The sequence below is a fragment of the Gavia stellata genome, chromosome 30 (assembly GCF_030936135.1).
Source record: "Gavia stellata isolate bGavSte3 chromosome 30, bGavSte3.hap2, whole genome shotgun sequence".
Lineage (NCBI taxonomy): Eukaryota > Metazoa > Chordata > Aves > Gaviiformes > Gaviidae > Gavia > Gavia stellata.
Window position 1 is genome coordinate 561,830 of NC_082623.1, and position 24,785 is coordinate 586,614.

Sequence of the window (24,785 nt, forward strand, 5' to 3'; positions counted from 1 at the left end):
GGTGTCTTCGGAGGTCCTAGCCACAGCAAACAGAAGTAGGACATGACAGCACTGAATTTTACTTCACTAACTCAAGTCCCAGTATGAGCTAATCAATAATGGGGTTTATCTATACCATAAATGTCTTCTGCTTCAAGGAGGGGTCCCATGCTATGGGCATAAAGCAGTTCTTATCCACACTGCTCAGGGCTAGACCCTCTGTAGAGAAGATTGATGCTTTTCTCACTTGAATTGGGTGTCCTCTGGGCCCTGGGAGGCACCTCTGTTGCTCTGAGACAGTTATTCATGTTCAGTTCAAAGTGCCTTGAGGTCTGGCCCTACACGTCAAATCTAATGGAAGTTCTTGGCCTTTTTGAAAAAAAGAAAATAATAATAGACTCCATGACTTTTTATAGAATTCTGCAATCTGGAAGACTAGATGTGTGGGAGCAGCATCCCTACAAAAATACACTGGAGAGGTTGTCCCTGCTCTCTGCAGCAACCCAGCCTGGATGGCCAGACCAGTTCAACGAGCCTTAGCAAAACTGGACATTAGGACACCGTGTGAAATCACATGAAAATGAGAGTTGCATAGCCCTTGCTGCCTCTTTGGGAGCTCTGAGAACAGAGTTAGAGCTGGACGCATTTTTATCTAAAGTACCCCCAGGAAAATGTTTGAAAAAATAGAAAGGACATCAAAGAAAGGTCAGATTTTCAGAATTCCAAACCTGTAGTTGCACGCATTGTGCCTAAATTTCTTCTTACAATATTTTATAATACGCCAAATTGAGACTTATCATTAATACAAAAGCACAGTAAATCCCTCTTTCAGACTACTTAAGTCAGATAGACTGTGTCTTAAATTAACATCTTCTTACAAAATGAGTATTTGGTCCTTTAAGCCCAAAGTTATCATCCTGAAAGCCCCACCCCCACCAGGCATCAGCATTCCTGCTGGGAAATACGTTGGAAACAAGTCTGGTAGTGCATGGTGGTACAGCCTGGCATGCAAACAACTTACCTGTGCCAGTCGCTCTGCTCTAACTGCCAATGTGCAGGTTTTTACCTGCAACACACAGGTGGTCCCTCACAGCTAAACATCCCCGAGTTCTTTTTCACTAGCTTGTTCCAATACCCCTTCTACCCAAGCTCCACCTCTCCCACTCAGTGAGACCCCCAAATTTGTGCACAGAGCTTCCCATGGCCCTCACTTGAAATCTTAACTAGACATACAAGGAATGCCTTCTTGGCTACACGGGGCGTTGAGAAACCAGCAGTAGAGCAGATATGAGACCCTCAAGCCCCTGCCTCTGAAATATGAACATGTGGCCAAATACCAGCTGAGACGTTAGGGCCATCACATGCAGATCCTTGTGTGAGATGAGTCAAGATCATTTCTGGATCTAGAGCTACCCAACAAACGCCCAGGGGAGTTGTTGTAGGCAGAGCACTAGGCAGTGGCTGTCTCCACTTGCAGAAGGTCACACATGGGTAGACCACTTTTGCAGGTCTGTGAATTCATGATGGGCATTTTGCAGGAATTTTAAAAAATATTCACCGTTGTTCCACACTAGGGAAAAGAAAACTGAAAAACTGTGAATGTTTCCCACAAAGTGGATCCTTGGATCAGTTCTAGATGTCTCTCTAGGGGTGTGGGGAGTGTATAAGTCAGTCAGCAAACACCGAGTCAGCTCTTACCCTGCTTCCCCTCCTGCCCAGGGGAACTGCAGGAGGCTGCTGGAAGGGAGAGGTGCAGGGGCTGAGGCACTTTATGAAAATACACGTGCAGGATGTGGATGGTGGGTTCTGCCAGACCTCAGGATTGTTCTTCCTGAAAAGCTGAGCTGCCTTCAGCCCTCAACCCCGCTTTGTCGTCACGAAGGCAAAGGGCAGCACCATGTAGTCCTTCCTGAAGGGTCACATGGAGCTGTGTTTGCTGACTCACTGGCTCCAAGCTCTTCTCTTTTGCTCTGGACAAAGCGTTTGCAGGCTTAGGGTGGAGCAGAGTGGGAAATCAGTGTGGCTTTGGACATAATGGGGCACCTTTAACCATCACACATCAGTGGCACTTTACTGTGTCTTGATGGCATCAAAAGGAGAGGCTGTCTGAGCCCTGGAGCTGCCCATAGGAGAGAATGTCTTTGAGCTGTTTTGTTGCTTATCCTGTTTACCCCTTGAAATAAGAGTAGGTCTCCCAAGCTCAAATGACAACTTCCACTGTGACAGTTTGCATCTGCTGCCATGGGACAAAGATCCCTACAAAGTATGAACTTTGCCTTCAGCTATTTTCTCAAACCAGTTTCCGTTTTTTCAGTGGCCTCCAGCACAACAGGATCCATGAAATCAGAGCAGACACCTTTGTGCAGCTGATGGCCCTGCGCTCCATGTAAGTATTGTCTGGCAGGTGGAATGACTACACTTTTTGCTGGGGCACCCAGCCAGGCTGATGTGGAGTTTCCCAACTTCTGCAGTTCCCTCTGCCTCTGCTGGGAGGCTTTGCTATCCAGTCCCTCTTCCACTTCCCCTTACAAAAGAACAGGACACAAACCTTCTCCTTGGCTTCCCTTCTGCATGCAGACACACCTTGTAAATAAGCCCATGACCTGCCAGGTGTGTGGACACGTCACACCACATGCTCTAACGACATGCCGCAAGTTATATGTTGCACAGCACACATTACAGACACCTGCCTCCTAAATGCCCATGCAGACATGGACTCCCGGCAGGGATTTACCACAGTGTGCATGAGCTCTAGCAACCCTTTCCTTACACATGCTAGTCCTGGGCCATGCACTCCTGGAACATCTGTGCAGAACATCCCATTTGATTTGGGACTGTCTCCCCACAACTCAAAAGCATATGTTAGATGTATTAAGTGCACACAAGCATGCACATATCATACACATATCATAGTGACCTTGCAGAAGACAGCCCACTTAAATGCTCAGCACCTTTGAGAAGCTAGTAAGGCTCCACAGGGCATGATTCTCCCTGTGACATGTGGGAGGAGCCCTCCAAGTGCTGATGGTCTTTATTTACTCTTCTGTTTGGAAGTGAACTGAATTGCATAAAAGCTTTTTCCCATGGTGCAGCAATTTGAGTGTAATTTAATAGGCCAGCATTCCTAGAGATCCCATGAGTGTCATGTACACCATGTTTATAACTGCACGGGAACACTCACATATTACACATAACACTACAGGCAAGCATGGAAATACAAGCATGATGCTGCCACACTACAGTCACACAAACGTACAGCTGAGCGTGTAAGCTGTAGCGTTTGCCTTTGGGTATGTTCTGGGTCCCTGTGGGAAGGATTCAACTCACCCGACTTTAGCCTTCTGCAGTGAGACACACACATCTGGGCAGGCACCCCTGACTCCCGTCAGAGTTGGAGCTATGTAGATAGAAGTAGGAGATTGCTCGTGTAGGAGAAGAACCTTAGGAGAAGAAATTCTTGATATGCAGGTTCCTCTCTGCTGATGACAGAGGGAGATGAGCCCTCTAGCTTGGATAGAAGCAGAGCTTATTGAGGAGCCTCAGGGAATCTTCCCTAAAACCAAGCCAACTGTACATGACAGGAGACACTCTAAGATGACCTTGGTTCACCTTCCACACAGCTCCTGACCCTATTTGTCCTTGCCTGGGCACCCAGCAGTGTGACCACATCAGGGATGCTCTGGCACTAAGGTGTAACCTGTCTAATGCTCTGAGGTTTAGCATGTTGGCATTAAAGCTCCAAATTTACAGAAATGAATCCAAAAAGGAACCTTTCCCATTGGTCTCAGTAGAGGAGCTCCTGCAAGTCAAACTCTTTTGCCCTCTGCTAGAAACCACCCATATATAGACCCAAATGTATTTGTCTCCAGGGAGCTGCAGTGAGATAGAACTTGCTGCTTACCAAGGGCCTACAGATCCCACATTTGCTCACATCAAACCCCTTGACCAGGCCGGTGTCAGCAGCTTCACTGTCCTGTTCTGCACCCCTCTTACTGGCATGTCCTTGCCTTGCAGAGACCTGAGCTGGAATTACATCCAGTTTATTCACCCTGAAGCCTTTGTGACCCTGCACTCACTCACCAAGCTGTAAGTTGCAACGATATTTCTTTCACAGGGGGTCATGGACAGGAGGTATCTGAGGACCTCGGATTGACTCCCCGAGCTACAGGGACACCAGATATCAGAAGGGTGCAGTGCTGAGGTGCATGTCTCAGGGCTGACATGGGCAGACCAAATCCCAAGGTTTCCTATCAATATTAGAGGGATGATGAGAGTGCAGAAGGGGCCGTCTTCAAGATGCTTTCACCCTGAATACTCAAGCCAGTACCTCCACTTTCTGATGCTTTCGTACCTGCCTTCAATACCTTTATGAAAGATCAGCATGATAGACCATTTGAGCAAGGGTCATCGCAGACCATCTTTGCTGGCTCTGGAGGAGTCCCCAGTCCTCAGCCCCCTCACTAAGACTCTTGGGTATTTCATGAGCTGGGAGCTGCAATCCTAACTGCCCTATTGTGGGGGAAGTGGTGGGGAAAGAGATGAATGGGGCTGATATGTGCACTGGGAGGTAGATACCACCCAGAGCTTTAAGCATGGGCATTAACCCCTGCCCCTCATTTCCCCCAGGGACTACAGTATCAATCAGTTTACCTCCAGAGGATCCTGGACCCCATGCAGCACCCAGCCCCATTTCAGCATCACATTTGAGGGAACCATCAAGGCAGGCAGCATGCCTCTCCAAGCCTCTGCTTGGCTGAGATACCACTAGCAGCAAAACCCTGACTGCGGTCTCCCTCTCTGCTTTCCCTTCATCAGGGACTTGACTGATAACCAGCTGGTCACGCTGCCTCTGGATGGTTTGGGTGGACTGACCCATCTGAAGCTCCAAGGCAACCCAGCTCTCTCCGAGCCCTTCACCAAGGAGAGCTTCCCCAAAATGAGGTACCGGTGGTGTTGGCTCTTTCACTTCTGGCACTCAGCACAGCCTGTATTCTCTTACAGCAATCAGCCTACTGCTTTCCTTGTTTATCTCATGCTTTCCTCCATCCTTTCAGGCCAATATGTTGAGGAAGTTTCATCTGCTGCTAACGCACCTCATCTTTTAAAGTCTTTCCGGGAAGAGCGGTGATGCACTCCCGGGCCCGCCGCCCCCACCCCAAACACACACACAAGTGGAAAGCACGGAGCAGGCCGAGCTCAGGGCTCCTCTCAATGGAAAACATTCCCAGAAGCCAGTCCTAGCTAATGACATCCAGCTTTCCTTCAGTAAACTCTGTTTGTGTGGCCGTGTCTTGTCTGCTATGGATTAATGAGGAGCCTGAAGGGGTCAAACTGAGCAAGACGAGGCTGCAAAAGGCTCAGAGTGCAGTGTCGCACTGCAGGCTCCAGGTCTCCTGACCCTCCCTCAGTGGTGGGTCTCCAGCACGGCACCTGCCCCAAGGCTGAGGGGCCCATGGTCCAGATGACTCAAATTCTCCTGAGGTGAAGCCGTCTTTTGCTTGGGTGTCCCAGGTAGTTCCCTTGGAGCCAAGGACACATGAGTTGGTGCTCCCACTCATGCAGTATGGGTTCCCAAGGCTGGAGCGTCTCAAATTTAGACACCTACTGCTGGGGTCACAGGCCACTGCACCAACATTGGGCTTAATAGCTCAGGTCTGATGAAAAGTGTGGAGCTGTCACTTCGGTCTGCCTCAGCATGATGCCTGCAGGGCTTTCTCCTCTGACTTTTTTGACTCATCATAGCTGGGATCTGCTGCATGACTGGTTTCCAAAAGGCAGAGGATCCCAGAAGCTTCTGGAGGGCTTTCCATGACCAAGATGGCAGTCTCTTGTGCAGAGCGGATTCAAGTTCAGCACCTCCAGGGCATTCCTCCTCTAAACTAATTTTATTGACATCTGTGGAGCTTGTTTGGCTTTGTACTAGAGAGACTGAGTCTGCAGGAGTGATTCATTGAACCACGCCAGGCAATGGACCCATTAACATTTACTAAATTTTGGGGTACTGCCATTAAGTAGTCTTATTCTTGGGGCATATGTCCAGAGGAATCATCTGAGAACAGTTCTTAGCCATCCTGGGAGGATCTGTACCTCCCTACCACCTTTCAATAATAGGATTTAATTTGGAGCTTATAACAGGAAGCAAGCTTGTATACAGAGTTTCCATAGCCTCCCGGGGCTCAGCCAGAAATGTTTGAGAACTTAAAACAAAAGCATATTTTTAGAATATAGAGTTTCACCATATTTACTGATCTTGTCAGAAGACCTCAATTGTCTGGAAAACCTGAGGTTCCTTTGCCTTCATCAGCAGTCTTCCTGACTTCCAGCAAAGAAGCAGGAGTTTTCTGCCTTTGAAGAAAATGCAGCTGCTGACAGATAGCCTGGTATTTCATCCAAATGATGTTCAGCTGCTGTTTAATTAACCTTGTAATGCATGTTATAATTAACAACTAACAATTCTACTTTCAAGCAGAAATCAGACATATTGTTACACTTGATGGACCTGAGATTTCCCTGCCCAGGCTAGTAGGGGTGAGCTACGTTCATGGAACTGGAGTTTGAAGGTGCCTCTCTGACCTTCAGCAACAAGCAAGGGGGACCTTGCCCTTGCTCGAGCTCTCGGGAAGCTTCTCACCTTGAACAAAAGAAAGGATGCCCAGCAAAAAATGGTCTTGGGGTAAAAAACAAAGACTCCACATGTACATGGCATATTGCCAGAGGGCATGGGAAAGAGAGGCTGATTCAGTCTAGGGAGAACTGCAGAAAGGTTTTTAGGAATTATCCAGGAACTTTAGTGCAGTTTCCAAACCTGGTGTTTTGATGACATCCTATTGATAGACAGCGTCTTAAACACCAAAAGTGGGGCAGCGCAGAGACACCATGGGATGACTTGGGGTCACACTGTCCTACATGTCTTTTCACCATTGCAAAGTCCTGATCCAGTGTAACTATCAGCTGATAGACTGGCTTTTGTCACTGTCATGGTTTAACCCCAGCCGGCAATTAAGCACCACACAGCCACTTGCTCTCTCCCCACCCTCACAGTGGGATGGGGGAGAGAATTGGAGAAAAAAAAAGTAGAACTCATGGGCTGAGATAAAACCAGTTTTAATAAGACAGGAAAAAAGGAGAAAAAAAATTATAAAAGAATATACAGAACAAGTGATGCACAATGCAATTGCTCACCACCCGCTGACCGATGCCCAGCCTGTTCCCAACCAGTGGCCGTGGCCCTCCATTTTTGTTCAGCATGACATCGTATGGTATAGAATATCCCTCTGGCCAGTTTGGGTCAGCTGTCCTGGCCGTGTCCCCTCCCAGCTTCTTGTGCACCTGGCAGGACAGTGTGAAAAGCTGAGAAGTCCTTGACTTAGTGTAAGCACTACTCAGCAACAACTAAACCATCAGTGTGTTATCAACGTTATTCTTATCCTAAATCCAAAACACAGTACTATATTAGCTACTAGGAAGAAAATTAACTCCATCCCAGCCAAAACCAGGACAGTCACATGTGGAAATTAAGCAAAAAATGCAAAGCAATGGAGAGTCAGCATGGAGGTGACGTGCCTAAAGGTTCTGCTTTCCCCCTTTGCAGAGTCCTCGAGGTACCTTACGCCTACCAGTGCTGTGCCTATGGAAGTTGCAGCAGCTTCTTCAAGATGTCCAACCAATGGGAGGCAGAAGACATGAGCCCTGAGGAGGAGGATTCCCACAAGAGGACCATGGAATTGTTTCCAGGTCATGCTGATAATCACTGTAAGTAAACTGGGCTGAATGGTGATCAATCCATGGGCAGGGCCATGCTCAGAGCTTGGATGCGTTTGCAGGAGTGGTCCCACTGGAAGCCATGGAGTTCCACCTGCCTCAGGGAAGGCAGACTGATCCTCCTCCATCTCTGATGGCCAGTTGCTGTGAACGGGCTTCAATTAGTGTCACTGCATTGGAGAAAGAGCTGATCTGGTGCATCCAAACCTTCACAATCTAACAGAAGGATCTGGCAGTCCTCAACGGGATGGACATGGATGCTAATTTGGCCTTGCTGACTATAGAGGGAGGCTACCCAAGCCACCCGAGTGAGGTGGCTGAGGTTATACGGAACAGCTTCTGGGCTTTGTCATTAGGCTTCTGGGCAATACAGAGCCTCTGGCAGGACATCAGCCGTTGTTGCTACAACATGCAGAGAATGGACCCTAGGATTAATCGGAATGATAAGAGAATGAACTCAAAGGACTGGAATATGCAGCTGGCTGGAGGTAAAGAGACCCATGTCCACAATCCTGTACATATACCCTGATGCTACAGCAAAGGTCAGGGTTAGGTATGAACAAAAGGACACGTTTGGGGAATATGATGAGCTCAGCATGGGGGCTAACCTATCCAGGGCAGAAGTTAATGAGCTGCACCTTCTGTTCAAGAATCAATTTATTCTGTGCTCCAAAATGCAATTCTGCATAGATCTCCACAAAATCTGTTGCACAAGGTCAGCAGACCTCCTGCACCCACAGATTCACAGCACAACAGCAGCTCCAAGCAGAAAGCTGGTGTGATCCCTTTCCAAGGGAATCTCAGAATAATGTGAAGAAAAGCATGAGCTCCTTTGCTTCCTCTGTAACTGCTGGAGAGTGGATATAGCATTTCAGGACACAGCTTGGATGCTGCATTTGTTTACATATTTGTGTAAATACTGAGGCCACATGCACTTCTAAGGTCTGAAACACCCTGTAGGCAAAACCACATTGTTCTCTGTGTCTGTAGGAGATGGGGAGAGTGCTGAGTCCCTGAGGAGCACTTGACTCACCTGCTCCCAGGAGCATTGTGCACCCAGCCATAACCAGGGGCTCTGGAGAATCTCCTTCTGCATCCTAAGCAGGCAGGACTAGATTTGGAGACAGATATTGACCCAGCACAGTCGGGTTCCCTGTGTTACAGCAGCGATGGGAGGCAGAATGACCCAGATGCTTTATGACACAGCTAGTGAGCGAGTTACGAGCCCTGCGTCCCTGCTCCTGCTATCTGCCCTGCCCCAATCCTTCACAGACTAAGAATAAGCTTTAGCAACATAAAAAGTCCAGCCAGAGACTAGCAAGTGTGATTCCTACCAGCATGATGTGGCTCCTGGAAGCACGGTAGACTTGGTGGTTACACTGGGCAGACAGTACAGAGGAGCCATATGTTACAGTCATTGCTGCAGGAATTTCTTCTCAGCTGGGTCAGTTTTTCCATCATTAATGCAGCCCGTACTTTAACAGTCCTTGTGCATACAGTTGGGGTGTTTGCCCAGCAAATTACAGCATCTGTGAAAAGATCTGGTTTGTGACCAGGGACCATAGTACTGCTTATAGACCTGCCCCTGCTGGGCACCAAACATCTGATGTCTCAAAGGATACTCTTTCCTGGTCCTGTCAGCAGACCAATACCTCCCATAGGCTCCCAGGCCTCCAAGGCAGTCTCAGTCTCATGGATTACATGTGTGTTCATGAGATATTAGGACCAGAGGGGAATGCTGAGTGATTCTAAGATGTGCCAGATGAGACTATTAGCAGCTCATAAAGGCCCACATTTTCAGATGTTAAAGCACTGGGTTTGTCTGAAATATCAAACCACAGAAGTGCAAACGTGAAATGCACAAGAATGTCCTTCCTCACTATGCACAGCTTTCACAGACGACTCTCCTTACCATTCAGGAATGCATGTTCTACTCTTGACGATGAGGGTTTTGTGATATTGCTATTTTACTTAATTAATAGTTGTTTTATTTCTATTCCTATACTTCCTTTCTGATGGCCACCAATGATATTTGGCTGTGTTACATGAATCTTGTAACACTTCCTCATTAAAGAGGAAAAAAGCTCCCAAACATTCCTTCCATGCAAGAGATAAAGTGGTCTCATTAAGAGAAAATAACTCAGGTCCCTGCAGTGTACAGCCAGGCTCATCAGGGCACTTGGATGCTGTGGCAGAACTTGTGAGAGGGATGGGGTACACTTCCAGATAGCCATGTTCTCTCAGCCTTGTATAGTGCTTCCAGCAAGAGACTGAGGAGCCCTTTACAAAGAAGTAAGTCTGTAGAACCTCACAGCTGGGTGGTGAAAGGCGGCTTGTCCCAGGCAGCCGTGTAGGGGCGAGAAACGGCTCTGCAGTGGCACAGCCCTGCTCCAGCAGCCAGCCAATGCTGCCTCCCACAGCGTGCCCCGCTCCCGCATCCAGCACCCATCCCTCAGCCGAGCCCCACGCCCAAGGGACCGTCTGACCCAGCCACAGAGTGCACGTGGTGCCATGGACCCCAGGGCCGGCTCAGCTCTATTCCAGCCTCCCAGGGCCCCGGATGCCCTGGAACCCCCCGGACACCACCCAAGTGTGTCCGTTCACATCCGAGCAACAGCCACCCGAGGCCCAAAGGAGTGTGGTTAGTGCATGTCTCATCACTCTGTCACCTTGTCACAACAGATATTTAAGGTCCTGTTTCCAAAATTTTTGGTGCTTGGGATATGTCTCTTTGGATTATAATTGGCAGTGTTTAGCAGATACCCCCTGCCCCAAGCTTGTCCCATGTGGCTGGGCAGCAGCCCAAAGATGGCTCCGGGGCTTGTCACACAGGACATCCACCCAACACTCCCCGGCAGCTTGCTCCTGCCACCCTCCCGAAACTGGCTGCAGAAGGAGGACAGGCGAAGTGCAAGCACTACCATTGCCATGAGGCACTTCCATCACAGTCCCAGCACCCTCCTTGGGGACCACTGGTTTGAGGATAGAAAGGGATGTATTTACTTACAAGCATATGTTTGCAATAATGGAACAAAGCTATAGAAAGCGAGAAGAGAACACACTTGTATGGTTATCCTTGACAATAGGACACTGCTTTACCCAGTCCAGCACCTCCATTAGCTTGTAAAGCTGACTAATTAACTTTTGCAACCATCCAGAAAACCCTGGAGGGTCCTGAGAGCTACACTTTTCCTGCTTCTGTCATTCAAGAAGGCTACTCAAGTCCCCGAAAAAGCACCTGCCCAGGCCCCTTGCAGCCACCCATGCCCTAACTCTGAGGGAGTGAGGAATTACCTGCAAACCCGCATGGGGACTGCCTTGGCTAAGGCAGACAATACAAAAGGGGAAGAAGCATCCAGCCCAGTGTTTTTTGTTGTACCCCTTCTCCAGCAATTCTCCTCCTCTTCCATCCACTTTGGTGTTTGTACAGCCAACTAGGAAGCCTTTTCCATGGAAAGGGCACTACTAGCAAAGTGGGTTTTTTTCCATAAGGCCTCAGGAAGTGGCACTGCTTTAGCAAAATTCAAATAAATAAGGGCTACTTCAAAAACAATGCAGTCTGCCTCGCTAGAACACAACAGCCATTTTCTTTTTCTCTACAGTTCCCAGTCTGGGAGAAGTACTGGTTTCCAGCAGAGAGAGGTACATTTTCTGCTTTGAATCCCACTGTGTTGGCCAAGGATTGCCTTGCAATTCACATCTAGCTCAGTAGTCCAGGGAAAACAAAAGATCAATGCCTTCACCTCATGCAAATGTTTAAACTATGCTTAACTATGCTTAACCAAACTATGCCTCTGCATTCTGGCCCTTTGAAGAGAAAAGGGTTGGGGGCAGATTACACTTTAACACTACCATGGGTTGGGTGGCAGGGGAGCACAGAAAGTGCAAGTCTCTGCATTGATTTGAGTATCGTGACTGCACATCACAGCCTCCGCACTGTGGATGGAAAAGACACTGGAGATTTATAAGACTATAAAATACAAGGAGGAAATATTTTTCCATCCCACTGTGAGTGTTTTCTTGCCAGACTCCAAAGCAGCAGTAATATTTCAACTCTTATACAGACAGATTTTAAAAATGGCATTTTTTTCCAAAGGTCACTGAAGCTGAGAAAGCCACAATGCTTGTCAGGAGGCACTAAAGATAGCACGTTATTTGTCATCATTCTTTAATCAAATAATCCCGGTCGTATTTTCAAACACAGGCAGGGAGCAGACCTCATGAGAGGCACCATTTCTAGGCAGATAAGGCAACTAAATCCCACTTAGGTTAGCCATGTCTTCAGCACTGTGGAAACTCGCCTTCCTGGCCAGTGTCTGAGTTGCACACCTGGGCACCAGCATCCATCCATATCATCCAAGGAAGAGTTCATCCCACAGCCACAGATACAGCTCCATGGCTATCAGGCTGCAGCAAGCACAAAACACATCCTTTCCCCTCCCTCCTGCCCACAGAAAACCCTCTGGAGATCTCCCCTGGGAGCAGAAGGCTGTGCTGGTGCCATGAATGGGGATGGTGCACTGGGACAGCAGCTGTCCTCACTGTGTCCCAGCGCTGTGGATCAGTGGTAGTTTGAGAAGAGGAACATGGAACAAAGCAGAAAAGCATGTCTTGGCTTAGATTAAGAAGATGCCATTCTCCTTGTCGAGACCTACAGGCCATTGAAAACACAGCTGACGTCTCATACCCTTTCTCTTCCAGCAGCTTCTTCTTCAGCCAGGGAGACTCTGCCTGACCCTCAGAGAGCCCAAGCCTGGCTCAGGGTGCAGCTGCTGGAGTGATGGAGGTGCTGGCCCAGCCCGCTGGGCTCTGAGGGCAGTGCAGTCTGGTTGCATAAACCCCACGGATCCAAAGTCTGCAGGCATGGACAATCAGTCTGCCTTTAAGCAAATCCAGGACTGGGAACCTCCAGGGTTAAAAACAAGGCACCATAGTCCCAAGAAATCATAGGACATAAAATAAAGAAATAAATGCTGGGTTCTCTTGTCTTTTTGCTTCTGAGCCGTTTGGTGGTGGTTGCTGATGAAGAATTTGTGCTGCAAGTAGAGGCTAACGCCTCTCTTTGAACAAAGCTCCAAAGTCCTTATTGATGAACTAACACTGGACAAGGCCTGCCCAGAAAGATTCCATTTAGAAGATGCATTTGAAGGCTTTGTTTTCTGTAACCACATAGGCTAGAGTATTTCTTTATTTTTAATAAAGCATGCTGGGAGGCAGGATCTGCAGTCACACAACTCTGGGATCTGGGGCTCTTACACTTCAAATGTTGGGAGTAACCTAAAAACAGAGGGGTTGGCCACATTGCAACCCACCAACATTTACAAGACCTTCCTCTACAGCAGTGACTGCAGGGGACAAACTGGACACCAGCAGCTACTTTGAACTTGTGGGCTGGGAACTGGCTGGGGAGGTCTGCGTTGAGGACAGGCAGTGGGAAAAGCTTCTGCCCCAGCTAGCTCCGATGGCCCTGCTTGTTCTTCTTGAGCATCGCTTCTCTTTGTTTTCTCCCCAGATGACCTAGATGCAGATGACCTCCAGCTGGACCTTGAGGACTCAAAGCTGCACCCCACTATTCAGTGCACACCAAGCCCTGGTGAGCAGCCAGGGAAACCTTTGGAACACAGCTGGGATCCTTTGAGCTTCTCTAAATCCCCAGGATCCCACGACCCTTCCTGCAGTGTCTCACAGACGTGCAGATCAGAAGCCTGAATGGTTGGGCTTTGGCTAAACTGGGGACAAGTGAGGAGCTTCTTTCTCCCACTTGCATGTAGCTGCGCCCCAATGAGGAGAGGACAAGGTCATGATATCCCTGACCAGGAGTCCCAGGTATCACCAGCTCCTCTATCCACCAACCTGCCTGCAGTCAGACACTGGCTCTCAAGAAGTTCCTGTTCCCTTGCAAGACTTAGACTTTGCTTTGTCCCAGCCAGCCCAGAATACTGCATGACAAGACCTTGTCCTTGATCTCCCAATCATATTTGCAGCTCTGCAGACTGCAGGGGTACTTTACTCTGTTTCCTGAGAAAGGGAGAGAAGGGAGGTGCTGGACTGCACCCAGCCACTTTCTCCTTACTTCCATCAAAAACATGCCAGCAGGCACAGGCTGGCGGGGACAGGAGGAAGCTGCCTTCTGATTCTGTTCCTGTTCACAGCTCAGTGGTGTCCTACACAAGCGCAGCTGCAGGCTGGAGAGGCCTGGCTCCATCCAGGCAGCTGTGGGACACTGGCAGGGATGGAGTTTTCACCACTTGTCCTACTGAGTTTGCTGCAAAAGAGACAAGAAGGAACAAGATTTTAGCAGAGGGCATGCCCTGCTGCCTGGGTACAGAGGTGCTGGCTCTCTGAGGACAGCCAGCCAAAGACCTCCACCCCCTTTGAGCTGAACAAGATTTCTCAGTTTCTTCTGATTTCTTTTGCTCTCTACCACCTAAAACTTGGCCTGTCCTGTTTCTGGTTTTGCTGAGCTCCTGCTCTGAGCCCCTCACTGTAACATCTGAATCCCTCCCAGAGGCAACTCTCTCTCATTGCACTGTCTCTCCCTGCACTCTTCTTTTTCCTTTGGCCAACAGCATCCACCACCAGTCCCCTTTTTACCCCTCCATGACCTTCCCTTCTCACTCCCCCTTCTCCCCATGTCCATCCTCCACCATTCTTTCTCCTGACATCCTCCCATGTCGTCCTTGCCCAGGCCCCTCTCTCTCTTCCCTGCCACCACAGCTCCCTCCCTCTCTTCCTCTCTGCCTGCTGTCTCTCCCTCCTGCTCTAACACTTCATCTCATCTTGGCCATCCCCTCCGTGCAGAGGTCATTCATGCAGAAACAATAAGACACCACTTAGCCAAGGTCTTGAGTGTAAGGGCAGAGGTTGGCAAAGTCAGAGCTGCATGCAGCATCCTGCCATCTCTTGCACGTCTCCACACCACTAACTCCAAGATCCCAGCAGGATCCCAGAAGGAGCAGCTAATGGCAGAGTAGCCCAAATGCCAGGCTGACACCAGGAAGTGTTAGGTCTGGCATCCCACAGAAATGTGGAGCATTATGGTCATGAGTTCCTTTGGACGAAGGCCCACCTGGAGCTCAGACTCTGCCCCACTGAACAGCATAGGGCAGGTGGGACATGAGAGCAAAAAGGTTTCACCATGCATATGGTCAGGGGGTGGCAATGCCAGGCCCCGACCTTTTTACATTTTAGGAGCTTTGATAAGTTTTCCATTTCTCACATTTCGCATATGACCTCTCCCTGCACCTCGTTTCTGCCCTGGACAAGATCTGAGAGGAGGTCCCAGTCGGCATGCCAGAAGCACCCCGGTGTGGGGACAGGAGCACAGGGGAGCCGGGGCAGCCGAGAGGCAGCACTGCTGCCATCCTGCTGCAGAAGAGGGCAGACAATGTTGTATGCTCCTTTCCAGACCTCAGCATTCAACAGACAAGGGGCTGGTGGGGTCAGGAGAGGGCTGGGACATGGCTGCTGCTCCAAGCAGCACCACTAGAGCAGAGCGGTATATTGTGGATTTAACTTTGGGTTTTGTTTTCTTCCAGGTCCCTTCAAGCCTTGTGATCATTTGTTTGAGAGCTGGATCATCCGCCTGGGAGTCTGGGTCATCGTTCTGGTCTCGGTGCTCTGCAACGGGCTGGTCATTCTGGCTGTCTTTGCCTCTCCCAGCTACCTCTCTCCAGTTAAGTTCATCATCGGCTCCATAGCTGGAGCCAACATGCTGACCGGCATTTACTGCAGTATGCTGGCTCTCGTTGACGCCCTGACCTACGGCCAGTTTGCAAAATATGGTGCCAGATGGGAGACGGGCGCAGGCTGCAGGGTGACGGGGTTCCTGTCGGTGTTTGCCTCCGAGGCTGCCATCTTTCTGCTGACGTTGGCTGCCATGCAGTGCAGCATTTCAGTCTCCTGTGTGCGGGGCTATGGAAAGTCACCCTCCTTAGGCAAGGTCAAGGCTGCTGTCTTTTGCTGCCTGTTGCTGTCCTCTGTGGCTGCTGTTCTGCCTCTGTTCTCCATTGGGGAATACGGAGCATCCCCTCTCTGCCTCCCATATCCCATCCCGGATGGGAAACCCGCCACCCTGGGCTTCACTGTGGCCTTGGTGATGACAAACATGCTCTGCTTCCTGACTGTCACGGGCACCTACATCCGACTCTACTGCAACCTGCTGAAGGGGGAGTTCAGCACTGTCTGGGACTGTGCCATGGTCAAGCATGTAGCCTGGCTGATCTTCACCAACTGCCTTCTCTACTGCCCAGTGGCCTTCCTCACCTTCTCCTCCACACTCAACCTCTTCCTCATCACCCCAGAGGTCATCAAATCCGTCCTCCTTGTGGTCCTGCCCCTGCCCGCCTGCCTGAACCCCTTGCTCTACCTGCTCTTCAACCCCCACTTCAGAGATGACCTCCGCCTGCTGAGGCAGAAGGGCCAGGACAAGGGGAGCTACGCCCAGTCCTGCGGGGTCGATGACATGGAGAAAAGCTCCTATGACTCCACACAGGCTCTGGTGAGCTTCTCAGACATCGACCACATATTCGAGACACCTGATTCCCTGGGAGTGCACCCCATCCTTGACAGCTACAGCTTCCCCTCCATGACGCTTGTTCCCTGCCAGCAAAGGGTGGGCACCAGGGGGAAGGAGAGGGGCTTCTCTGAGCATTGCCCCTGCCTCAATGACAGTGAGGTGCTGATCGCTTCAGAAAGTCGAGATACAGCCAGCAGCAGCCTCCGGATAGCCTTCTTCCCCTCCCCGCCCACACCGCCCTACACGTCTCACTTATAAACCTCCTCTGAGTAGCCGTGCCAAACAGCCCCACACCACACACTGAGGGCCAGCCCCAGCACCGGGTGGCCAGCAAGGTGACAGCAGGCTGCTCCATGTAAAGCACCAGTACAACCCGTCTACCCTCACCCCCCATCATATCTGCCTGGGCAACCAGCACCACTCTGCCAGCTGCCACTCACCTGGAAGGGCTCTGACTGAGCTCCAGATACTCAGGGCTGGCCATGGGAGGAGATAAAACCCCTGCGCGAGTGTTTCCCCTGCTAGGGACTGCCTGGGAGAGAGCCCCACCAGCTCAGGAGGTGGGTCAGGGAGACCCTCCTCCTCATCGTCCTACAGCATCACAAGCCGGGAGGATCCTGCAGCAAATCCAAGCACGTCTTCTCAAGGCAGAGACATCTTAGCAAGCAAAAGCCATTGTGCTGTGGAAAAAACACATGCAAATGGCCAACTGCAATGACGTGGCCACCCATAGGGACCTCAGGCCTTGTCCTCCAGGGTTCTCCGCAGGTCCCACAGACCCCTGGAAATGGGCTTGTGTCTGCCCCCACGCCATCAGCTGGAAGAGCAGAGGAAGTGGGTTAAAAGCAGTATACCCATGTGTGTACCTGAGGTTTGGACCGCCTCCATTTTGGGAGGCTCCGCTTCATCCACTGGGAGCCTCATGGGTTGGGCAGGACCCCCACTTTCAGATGATCCCAGGAGCTGGGGATGCTCAGCCCCTTTTTCAATCTGGCCCACAGTGTCTAACAAGGGGTCTCTGAACCCTAAGGCAGTCAAATACAAACACTTCCCCAAAGAGATGTACGTGCTTTGCCTGAGGTCATGCGGCAGCGCATGGCCAGGGCGCCCAAGGGAACACTGGGCTCCCTCCACCCTCGCACACTGCAGCACACCCAGGGCACTCCTGCCTACAGCCGTCTGGCTCCTGGTCAGGTGCACTGGAAATGGGATCTGGCTCCCTCACTGCCCCCAAACCTCACTCCTGGAAGAGGCTGTTGGTTCTTGGGTACATGGCCTCCTCGCAGAATAGCCATTTTGGGGGCTGCATTTGCCCTCCCCTATTTTAAGGGCAGCTCATGTAGAAGGAGGGAACAGAAACCAGCCTTGTGGGATCATGGCATCAGAAGGACACAGGCCACTGGGAACAGTCTCAAATTCACTCCCTGCAGCTCAGGGATCTCCCAAATCCACCCCCTCTATCACAAACCCTCCCACTGCTGCCCAACGCAGCAGGGAGCCCGCGGTCAGAGCTCAGGCCCTGGGCAAAGCTTTGGTTCTGCTGACATTACTGCAGCTGTGTAAGTCGTTCATTCTTGTGAGATAATAAATGAGCCCCATTGCTGACCAGTGGCTGGCTTCTGTCCTCTTGCATTTGAAAAGCACCTTGTTGGTTCATCCAGTGGCTGGCTGGCTGCCCCTCTCAGCCAAACCAGGCTGCTGCTGCTTGGATGTTGTCTGTATTGCCTGAGTGAGGACTGAGAAATTGCACTGTGCCCACATGAGCTGGCACCATCCTCCCTACCCCTCTTCTTCAGAGGGAAGAGCCAAACTGCGTGCCCTTATGCAGCAGAATTACATCACCAGTGTCACGCTCCAGACCCTGTGGGCCAGACCCACCTGATTGCACCCCTGATCTGCTGCTTGGCTGCATCTAGTGTCTGCGTTCATGAGCAAGACAGAGTCTGCTGCATAAAAGTTTAGGGACAACATGTAATAGGGTCTCACACACAAAGACTCCCAGCCAGCGCCTAGCTCTGCTTCCCTTCTCTTCACATGAGCCCTGTAGTCTTATCTCGAGAAGAAAAACTTGAGATATCAGCAGGAAACCAGAGGAATGAGATCCAAAGATTAGAGAAGAGGATGGGAACCCCAAATTTAGTGACAAAATCCAAAGCTCTGCTATGCAGTCTGGTGGGAACTATGAAAAAGTAAGCCGTGTTGAATACTTGAATCCTGATCCAGACTTCTGATATCCTACAGATGCTCAAAATCAGTTCTTATGCTTAGCTCATTAAAAACACTGAGCCATTTTGTTCTGTTTCCTTAGGGCTGCTCATGTGCATGTGAATAAGAAAGACTCATATTTGATTTGCAGAGATAAAATGCTCCTTCAGAAGTGGGATTATACAGCCCCTGCATAAATTCAAATTCCCCAGCATGTATCCGAACTCCATAAGGAAATCCCTAATTATTAGACACCCCAAAATAAGCCCCACTGACATCGATACAATGAGCATCATTACAAGTCACAGACTAACTGCAACACTTGCTTGCCTGAAATCCCCTACACTGCACTGCTGCCAGGAGTGTTCATGCCAGGCAAGTAGGCATTAAGGTACCCAGATGAACACTTGACAGGCAGCTGTCCCCAGTGGATGGCACACGAGTTCTCCGTGGGCAATGGGCCATCAGGGGACAGTCTCACAACATCATGGTAGCAGGAGCTGAGCAGTACTTGGGACAACAAAAGCAGGACGCTGCATGGTCAGTGCAGCAGAAATCGAGTCCCCGGTTGTCCCAGCTGGTAGACAGGGTTCCCAAAACGTATGGATGTTATGCACACTTCCTACACACACATCAGTGTGCATGGACAGGCTGCCATGGCTGGAGAGGCATGGTGCAGAGCCAACAGCTTCCTCTTGGGATTACATGAATTACAGCCCTCATCCAACCTGCCTGTCCCTTATACAGCCTCAGCCTAGCTGGGCACATCCTGCTGTGATGTTGTCATAGGTGTCTCAGGTGGTGACCACCACGGGGTACACCAACTAGCAAACAGAATTACAGATATCCTTCCTGGTACTGAACACGGATGAACAGCTGAGTCTGAGTTCAAGACTGGTAGAAGCCTGGCACAGCCAGCTTTCCAGGGCTCATGCTCATCACCTCTGGAGCTGGCTGAAGAGGATGAAGAGCATCTGAGAGTGCCCAACCCAGGAAGAGCCTGAGATAATGACAGGATTGGTGCAGGCACAGCCACTGTCCTTCAGAAGAGAAATAACATTTCCCCGGAAAGCTGTGGAAAACTTCACTGCGGGGCTGGGTAAAAGCCCTCCAGAGCATGCACATCCCTAGTAGTCGATGTGGGACTTCCCACCCACACTCTCACAGATGAAGCAATGGTCAGCAGCTCTGCTGTTCTTGTCTGTGCTAGAGCCCAGCGCAGACCAGCGGAGCCCTACAGCACCTTGCTCCATCCCTCAGGGCATCCACAGTAGATGTTTCCCCTGCATGTCCTGAGCATCACCCTCTGCTCACCCATAATCCCTGCTTCACCCTGTCTTCTACCTCACTTGTGTCTTTGGGCACATGCCTGGAGGGTGTCCCCTGTGAGAGGGACGTTGTCTATGCCAAGGAAGGCTGCAGGGCACCTCTGAGACAGGAGGGACTGAGAGAGCACCAGGCCACCCCAAAGGGCTTTGAGCCCAGAAAACAGATATGCTTCAAAGCACAGCAGCACTTCATTGCTGTTCAGTGTGGAACCTCTTCCCATCAAGGGTCCGTAGGCTGCCTCAAGGGAAGCTCTGGTAAAAGTCACCCCTCAAAGCCAGTGCCCATCTCATGGCAGCCCAGAAACTGTCTGCCCTAAAGACAACAAAGCTACTGGGTACAGATCCTGCATGATGCACCAGCCAGCAGCATCTTTTCTACCCCGTGGAGGCAGCTTTCATCAGGCTCAGAGCCGTTCCTCATGGTAGAGGCCTGTCTCCTCGCTGAACTGAGTACAAGCTTGTCAAGGAGCAGGGATGAGACCTGTTCCCTTTGCTTCCCCAGGGCCATGAGGAGTCCCTCAGAGCCCATTTAGAACAAATGCACCCTGAAGCCCTCTCTGAGCTGTGGTCCTGGCAAGATTACCAAGAGGAAAGGAGGGAGCATAAACACAGATCATGTTCTGTCCTGGCCCACAGAGGTGCCTGAGAAACAGTGAGAGCTTATGGATCTGCAGAGGTGCAGGAAACAGAAACCAGCATCCTTCCCTCTGCTATTGCAGGCCATAAATCCAGAGCATGAATGCTCTGGCAAATGCTCATTAAAGTGCCTTTCATCACATCTCTAACAGTGTACACACGGCTTTCCACCCTACCAAACACTAAATTAAATAATTATCAAAAACAAAAGTAAAAGCAATCATACACCACTCCATCTCCCTTCTTAGCAGCTGGTTTGGCCGTTACTGGTGCCAGGCTGACCACCTTCAGGCAGCTCAGCCCTCTGCCAGTCATTAGGTAGCTGAGGGCAACCCTACTGCTCCACAGGCAACACAACCAGCCTAGATTACCCCGTCCCATGGGCAATCAGGAGTCAGCTTGGACTATGTAAACCACTGCTGGTCAACCAACAGAGGTGTGAAATTACTTCAGCAAGGCCAGAACAGAGGGAAGTTCTTGCTCCCCATCCTGCACCAGCAAGAACTCATGAGGCTGCTCTCCTGCCTCCTGGACTAAGCTTTGGCAGTGAGATACCACACTGTCTGGATACCTCCCTTCAGATGATCCTCTTCGAGACCACCAAATGTTAGCATGGGCCTCCCAGCAGCAACCAGAGGTCCTTGAGGCATCATGAGCTCTTTTCATTAAAGACAGGGCTCCCCTGGATTCCAGCCTTTGGAAGAGGATGTATGCAACTAAGAGAGTGAGAGAGAAGCTTCAGTCTGGGCTAACTCCCTGTAGCACAATTGCTCCTGGCTGGAAAAGGTCTGGCTGCCAAACAGCCCCAGACAGCAGCCAGTGAGTTGCACCTCATGGTTGGACAAGTGGAGCTGGGCTGTGAGTCCCAAGACAATAAGGCTACAGTTCTGTCAGTGTGACAGACTGAGTTGGCAATCCCCACTCAGCTGGTGGTCCTGGGTCCCCTCTGACACCCCAGAGGTTTACAGGAGCTGATGGTGGCACACTTTGCAGGCACCGCCTGCAACAGCCTGAGTGAGTAAGAGGGCACAGAAGTGGTGGGACACGTGGAAAGGGAGGAGAACAAGGCCACACTGCCTTGTGGGTTACATTTTGGCTGATGTGGCATATTCCACGCAGAGGTCCTCTGGGTAAGTGGATGACATGCGGAGCTGCTCTGGAAGCCATTGTCAGGGCTGGGCACCTTTGAGGTTTCCCCTGCATGTCAGCAAGGCACTGTCAGGACACCCTGAAGGGGAGAGACAGCATGTTTCAGGGAGGATTTTGGCCCTGAGGGACCCGGAAGCATTGTCTAACAGGACAATGCAGAGACAGTTTGTAGGCACTCTCATATGTCAATTTTTCATTTGTCCAGCCCTCACGGCAGTAGATGTGCAACTGCTCTGAAACAAAGCCAGTGAAGCAAGCATCCTACAGTATTATTTTTTTCAATCTCACTGTTTTTTCCACCAACGTTGTGATTTCTGGAAGCCTGGGATGGCAGCACCGCCGTGGCCACGGGAATGTAAATGATGAGAAGCAAGCTCTGCATGGAATTGCAATATCTGGTACTAGCCTCCTCGGAGGCCAAAGGAAAACAGAAATATTTTGAAGAATGCAAGCCCATATTTCTGTCTTCGAGGCAGAAATAGACCACACGTCAGGTCTGGCAGCTGACCTCAGCAGTTTCAGGTTATACCCTGAGCTACCAAAGGGTTAATGCCTTTTCCCTAGTCTCCAGTGACACAAAACCATATTCACATTTTCAGACAATCTCTTCCAAACAGGCCCCAAGAACCATTACTGTCCAAGACCTGATTGGGAACTTCCAGGCTATCTCATTCACACAAAGTTTGCTGGTTTGAGCTCCTGGAAGCAAAACCAAGGCATTTCACCTCAACTTTTTGTCTGTGAATATTTTATTAGCTGGAATTCCTACTGGGATCTTTCCCCTGCCACCCAGACCCAACATTTCTCTGTACAGACACTGTGCTCCCAGCCCTGAATCCCCACACACCTCTTCCTTCCATCTCAGACCCCCGGAAGGGGATGCTGGCTGGCGTATGCACAGACAGTCCAGAGCAGGAGCATCAAGATGACCAAACATATTGGCTGTTGTTCTCAAAGTGAAAGACATCATGATCTTCAATCTCCACTGACCGTGGTGTAGGTTTCCCTTGTATCTGCTGCATTCTATGGTCTGTGACAGAGTTTTGGGATGGAGCAGTCAAAGATGGGCTGACTGGCACAGAAAAAGGTGAGATCTGATGGATGACCTCACGGAGGACTCTCATCTACAAGAGACACTGGGTTTGACCCCAAATGGAGCAGGAAGCCAGGGCAGAGCATGGAGCAACCACCTCGTGGCATCCTGTGCTGCCAAGAAAATGGCATAGCACACTTCACTCCTCCGCTGCTGGGTAAAGGCCACACTGCTTTCATGCAGTGGAGAGCTGGCTGTCCTACGCACTTAGAGCCTTCAGGCATGAGTCTGGTAACTGGGTATTCCCAGGAATGCAGTCAAAGCCACAGATCTGTCTGAAATCTACCTTGCTTCCAGCTGTATGCTTCCCATACCCAGGAGGGAGAGGCACCACTTTGAAAGGTGGTAGGCAGGAACATGGAGCAGAGGAGGCAGGCTTGCAAGGGTTGAAGAGTTAACAGTTTGTTCTGATTCCTCTGGCCAGTACACTCTCCCACTACTACGCTGAGAAGTATTCTGCTGGGAAGCAGAAATAGTCTGGGAAGTATTCTGCTAGGACATTTCTTAAACCTTGGATAAAAGCGAAGCATGTGCAAAATCTCTCCAGCTCTGTTTCAAGGTATACCAGCAAACTCAAGATCCTTGCTCATTGTCTTCTCTTCATATGTATCTAGGACATCATTGTGCAAACAACTGTCAAGCTGGCCCTTGGGAAAAATCACAGGAAAAGCTGAGTTCCCAATGTGAAAAGCCAACCTGAAAAAAAGAAAAAAGCTCCAGCTTCCTGAATGCCTCAAAACTGGAGTAACTTCCTTGAAATTAGTGAGGAAGAAGAATCCCACTCAAATACCGGCCAGTCATAAACTGAATCAAACATCTTGACCTCTTCTGTGGCACCTCCCCTGAGACCCACAAGGCTTAAGAATTAAGGCTTGGCTGGGGCAGAGGCTCGTTAAGTAGTGGTCACTATCACCTACCCTAAAGGGATGCCAGAGGACAGATAATAACAATGCACAGGTGCTTAAAGATGCAGAAAGACATGTTTTCTGAAGCACTTGGATATTTACTTATGATTGGAAACAAACATCTAGGATTTGTATGACTGCTATTAAGGCCTCAATGTGGAGTGAATGATGGAGGGAGCTGGGGAATGCTGCAACTGGCTCTTTTCTCTCCCTGATATCCACTGGGATATGCCCTTTCTGCATCTGCACAGGGAATCAAGCAGCAGTTCCCACTTGGGATTGAGGTTCCTTTTGTCCACACAAGACAGTAGGTCTGTAGGTAAGAATGCAGACAGCACCCTAATACCAGAGCTTCTCCAGCTAGGGCACTCTGCCCTTTAAATACTCGATGCAGGTGGATGCAGCTCCTGCTGCATCCACACTCGGGACACGGAGCAAGTAGTCTGTCCCTGCACATGGACTAGCCAGCTTTCCTATGCCAGAGTCACAGAGGTCTTGAAATGCTCTTGAAATGCTGGTCACTTGATGGGACTTAGGAGTAAGTGCATCTCTGAGAGGTCCCACCTCTCAGCCTTCATCTGGTTCTCAGGCACAACAAGGGTGCAGAGAGAGCATTGCATTAGCTACCTGGGGCAAGTATTACTCAGAAGCAGCAGATGATGTCTCGTTCCCTCCTGAAGGGATGAACAGCTTCCTCGAACAGCCTGAAGGGAAGAGCAAAGCATAGATCTCTTGACTGGCCCAGCAAGAGCCAAGACTGTATGCTGTGCTGAACTGCAACCTAGGGGAACATTTTTGTTTTCCTTTCTCAGCTTCCAGTGCCATGAACTATCTGTGATAGTAAATCTGTCTGAGTGAGATTAATTAGCATGTTTTACACTTCTCCATTGCATCCCACGAAAAGAGGGTATCTGTATTCAAACCCACCTAGAGGATTTTGTATGAATTTGTCTTTCTTGGCAAGTACTTCTAAACCATATCTCCTCTCCCTCTTTATACTCCAGATAAGCTTTTTCTACCTGCTGAAAGACTACCTGTCATTTTTCTTCTCCTAAATATTGACAATATCACTATTAAATATCATACTTTTTTATATTAGTTGTTCTAGTGGTGGGTAAGAACCTATCAGGCATAGTCTGCTTTTAAAGATACAGTATTTATATCATTCTTATCACTTATTCTTAAGAATAATTCTATGCTATTCCAAATCT

General features: G+C 49.9%; 1 protein-coding gene across 1 annotated transcript in view; it reads left to right on the forward strand.

Annotated features, from left to right (window-relative positions):
• Positions 1-16,516, forward strand: part of LGR6 (leucine rich repeat containing G protein-coupled receptor 6) — a 148,202-nt gene extending 131,686 nt beyond the window's left edge. Inside the window, exons 13-18 of the mRNA XM_059831199.1 lie at positions 2,294-2,365; positions 3,994-4,065; positions 4,795-4,920; positions 7,571-7,731; positions 13,253-13,333; positions 15,279-16,516. Of these exons, the coding sequence (XP_059687182.1) occupies positions 2,294-2,365; positions 3,994-4,065; positions 4,795-4,920; positions 7,571-7,731; positions 13,253-13,333; positions 15,279-16,516 (1,750 nt within the window). The remainder of the gene's footprint in view (positions 1-2,293; positions 2,366-3,993; positions 4,066-4,794; positions 4,921-7,570; positions 7,732-13,252; positions 13,334-15,278) is intronic.
• Positions 16,517-24,785: the final 8,269 nt, after the last annotated feature.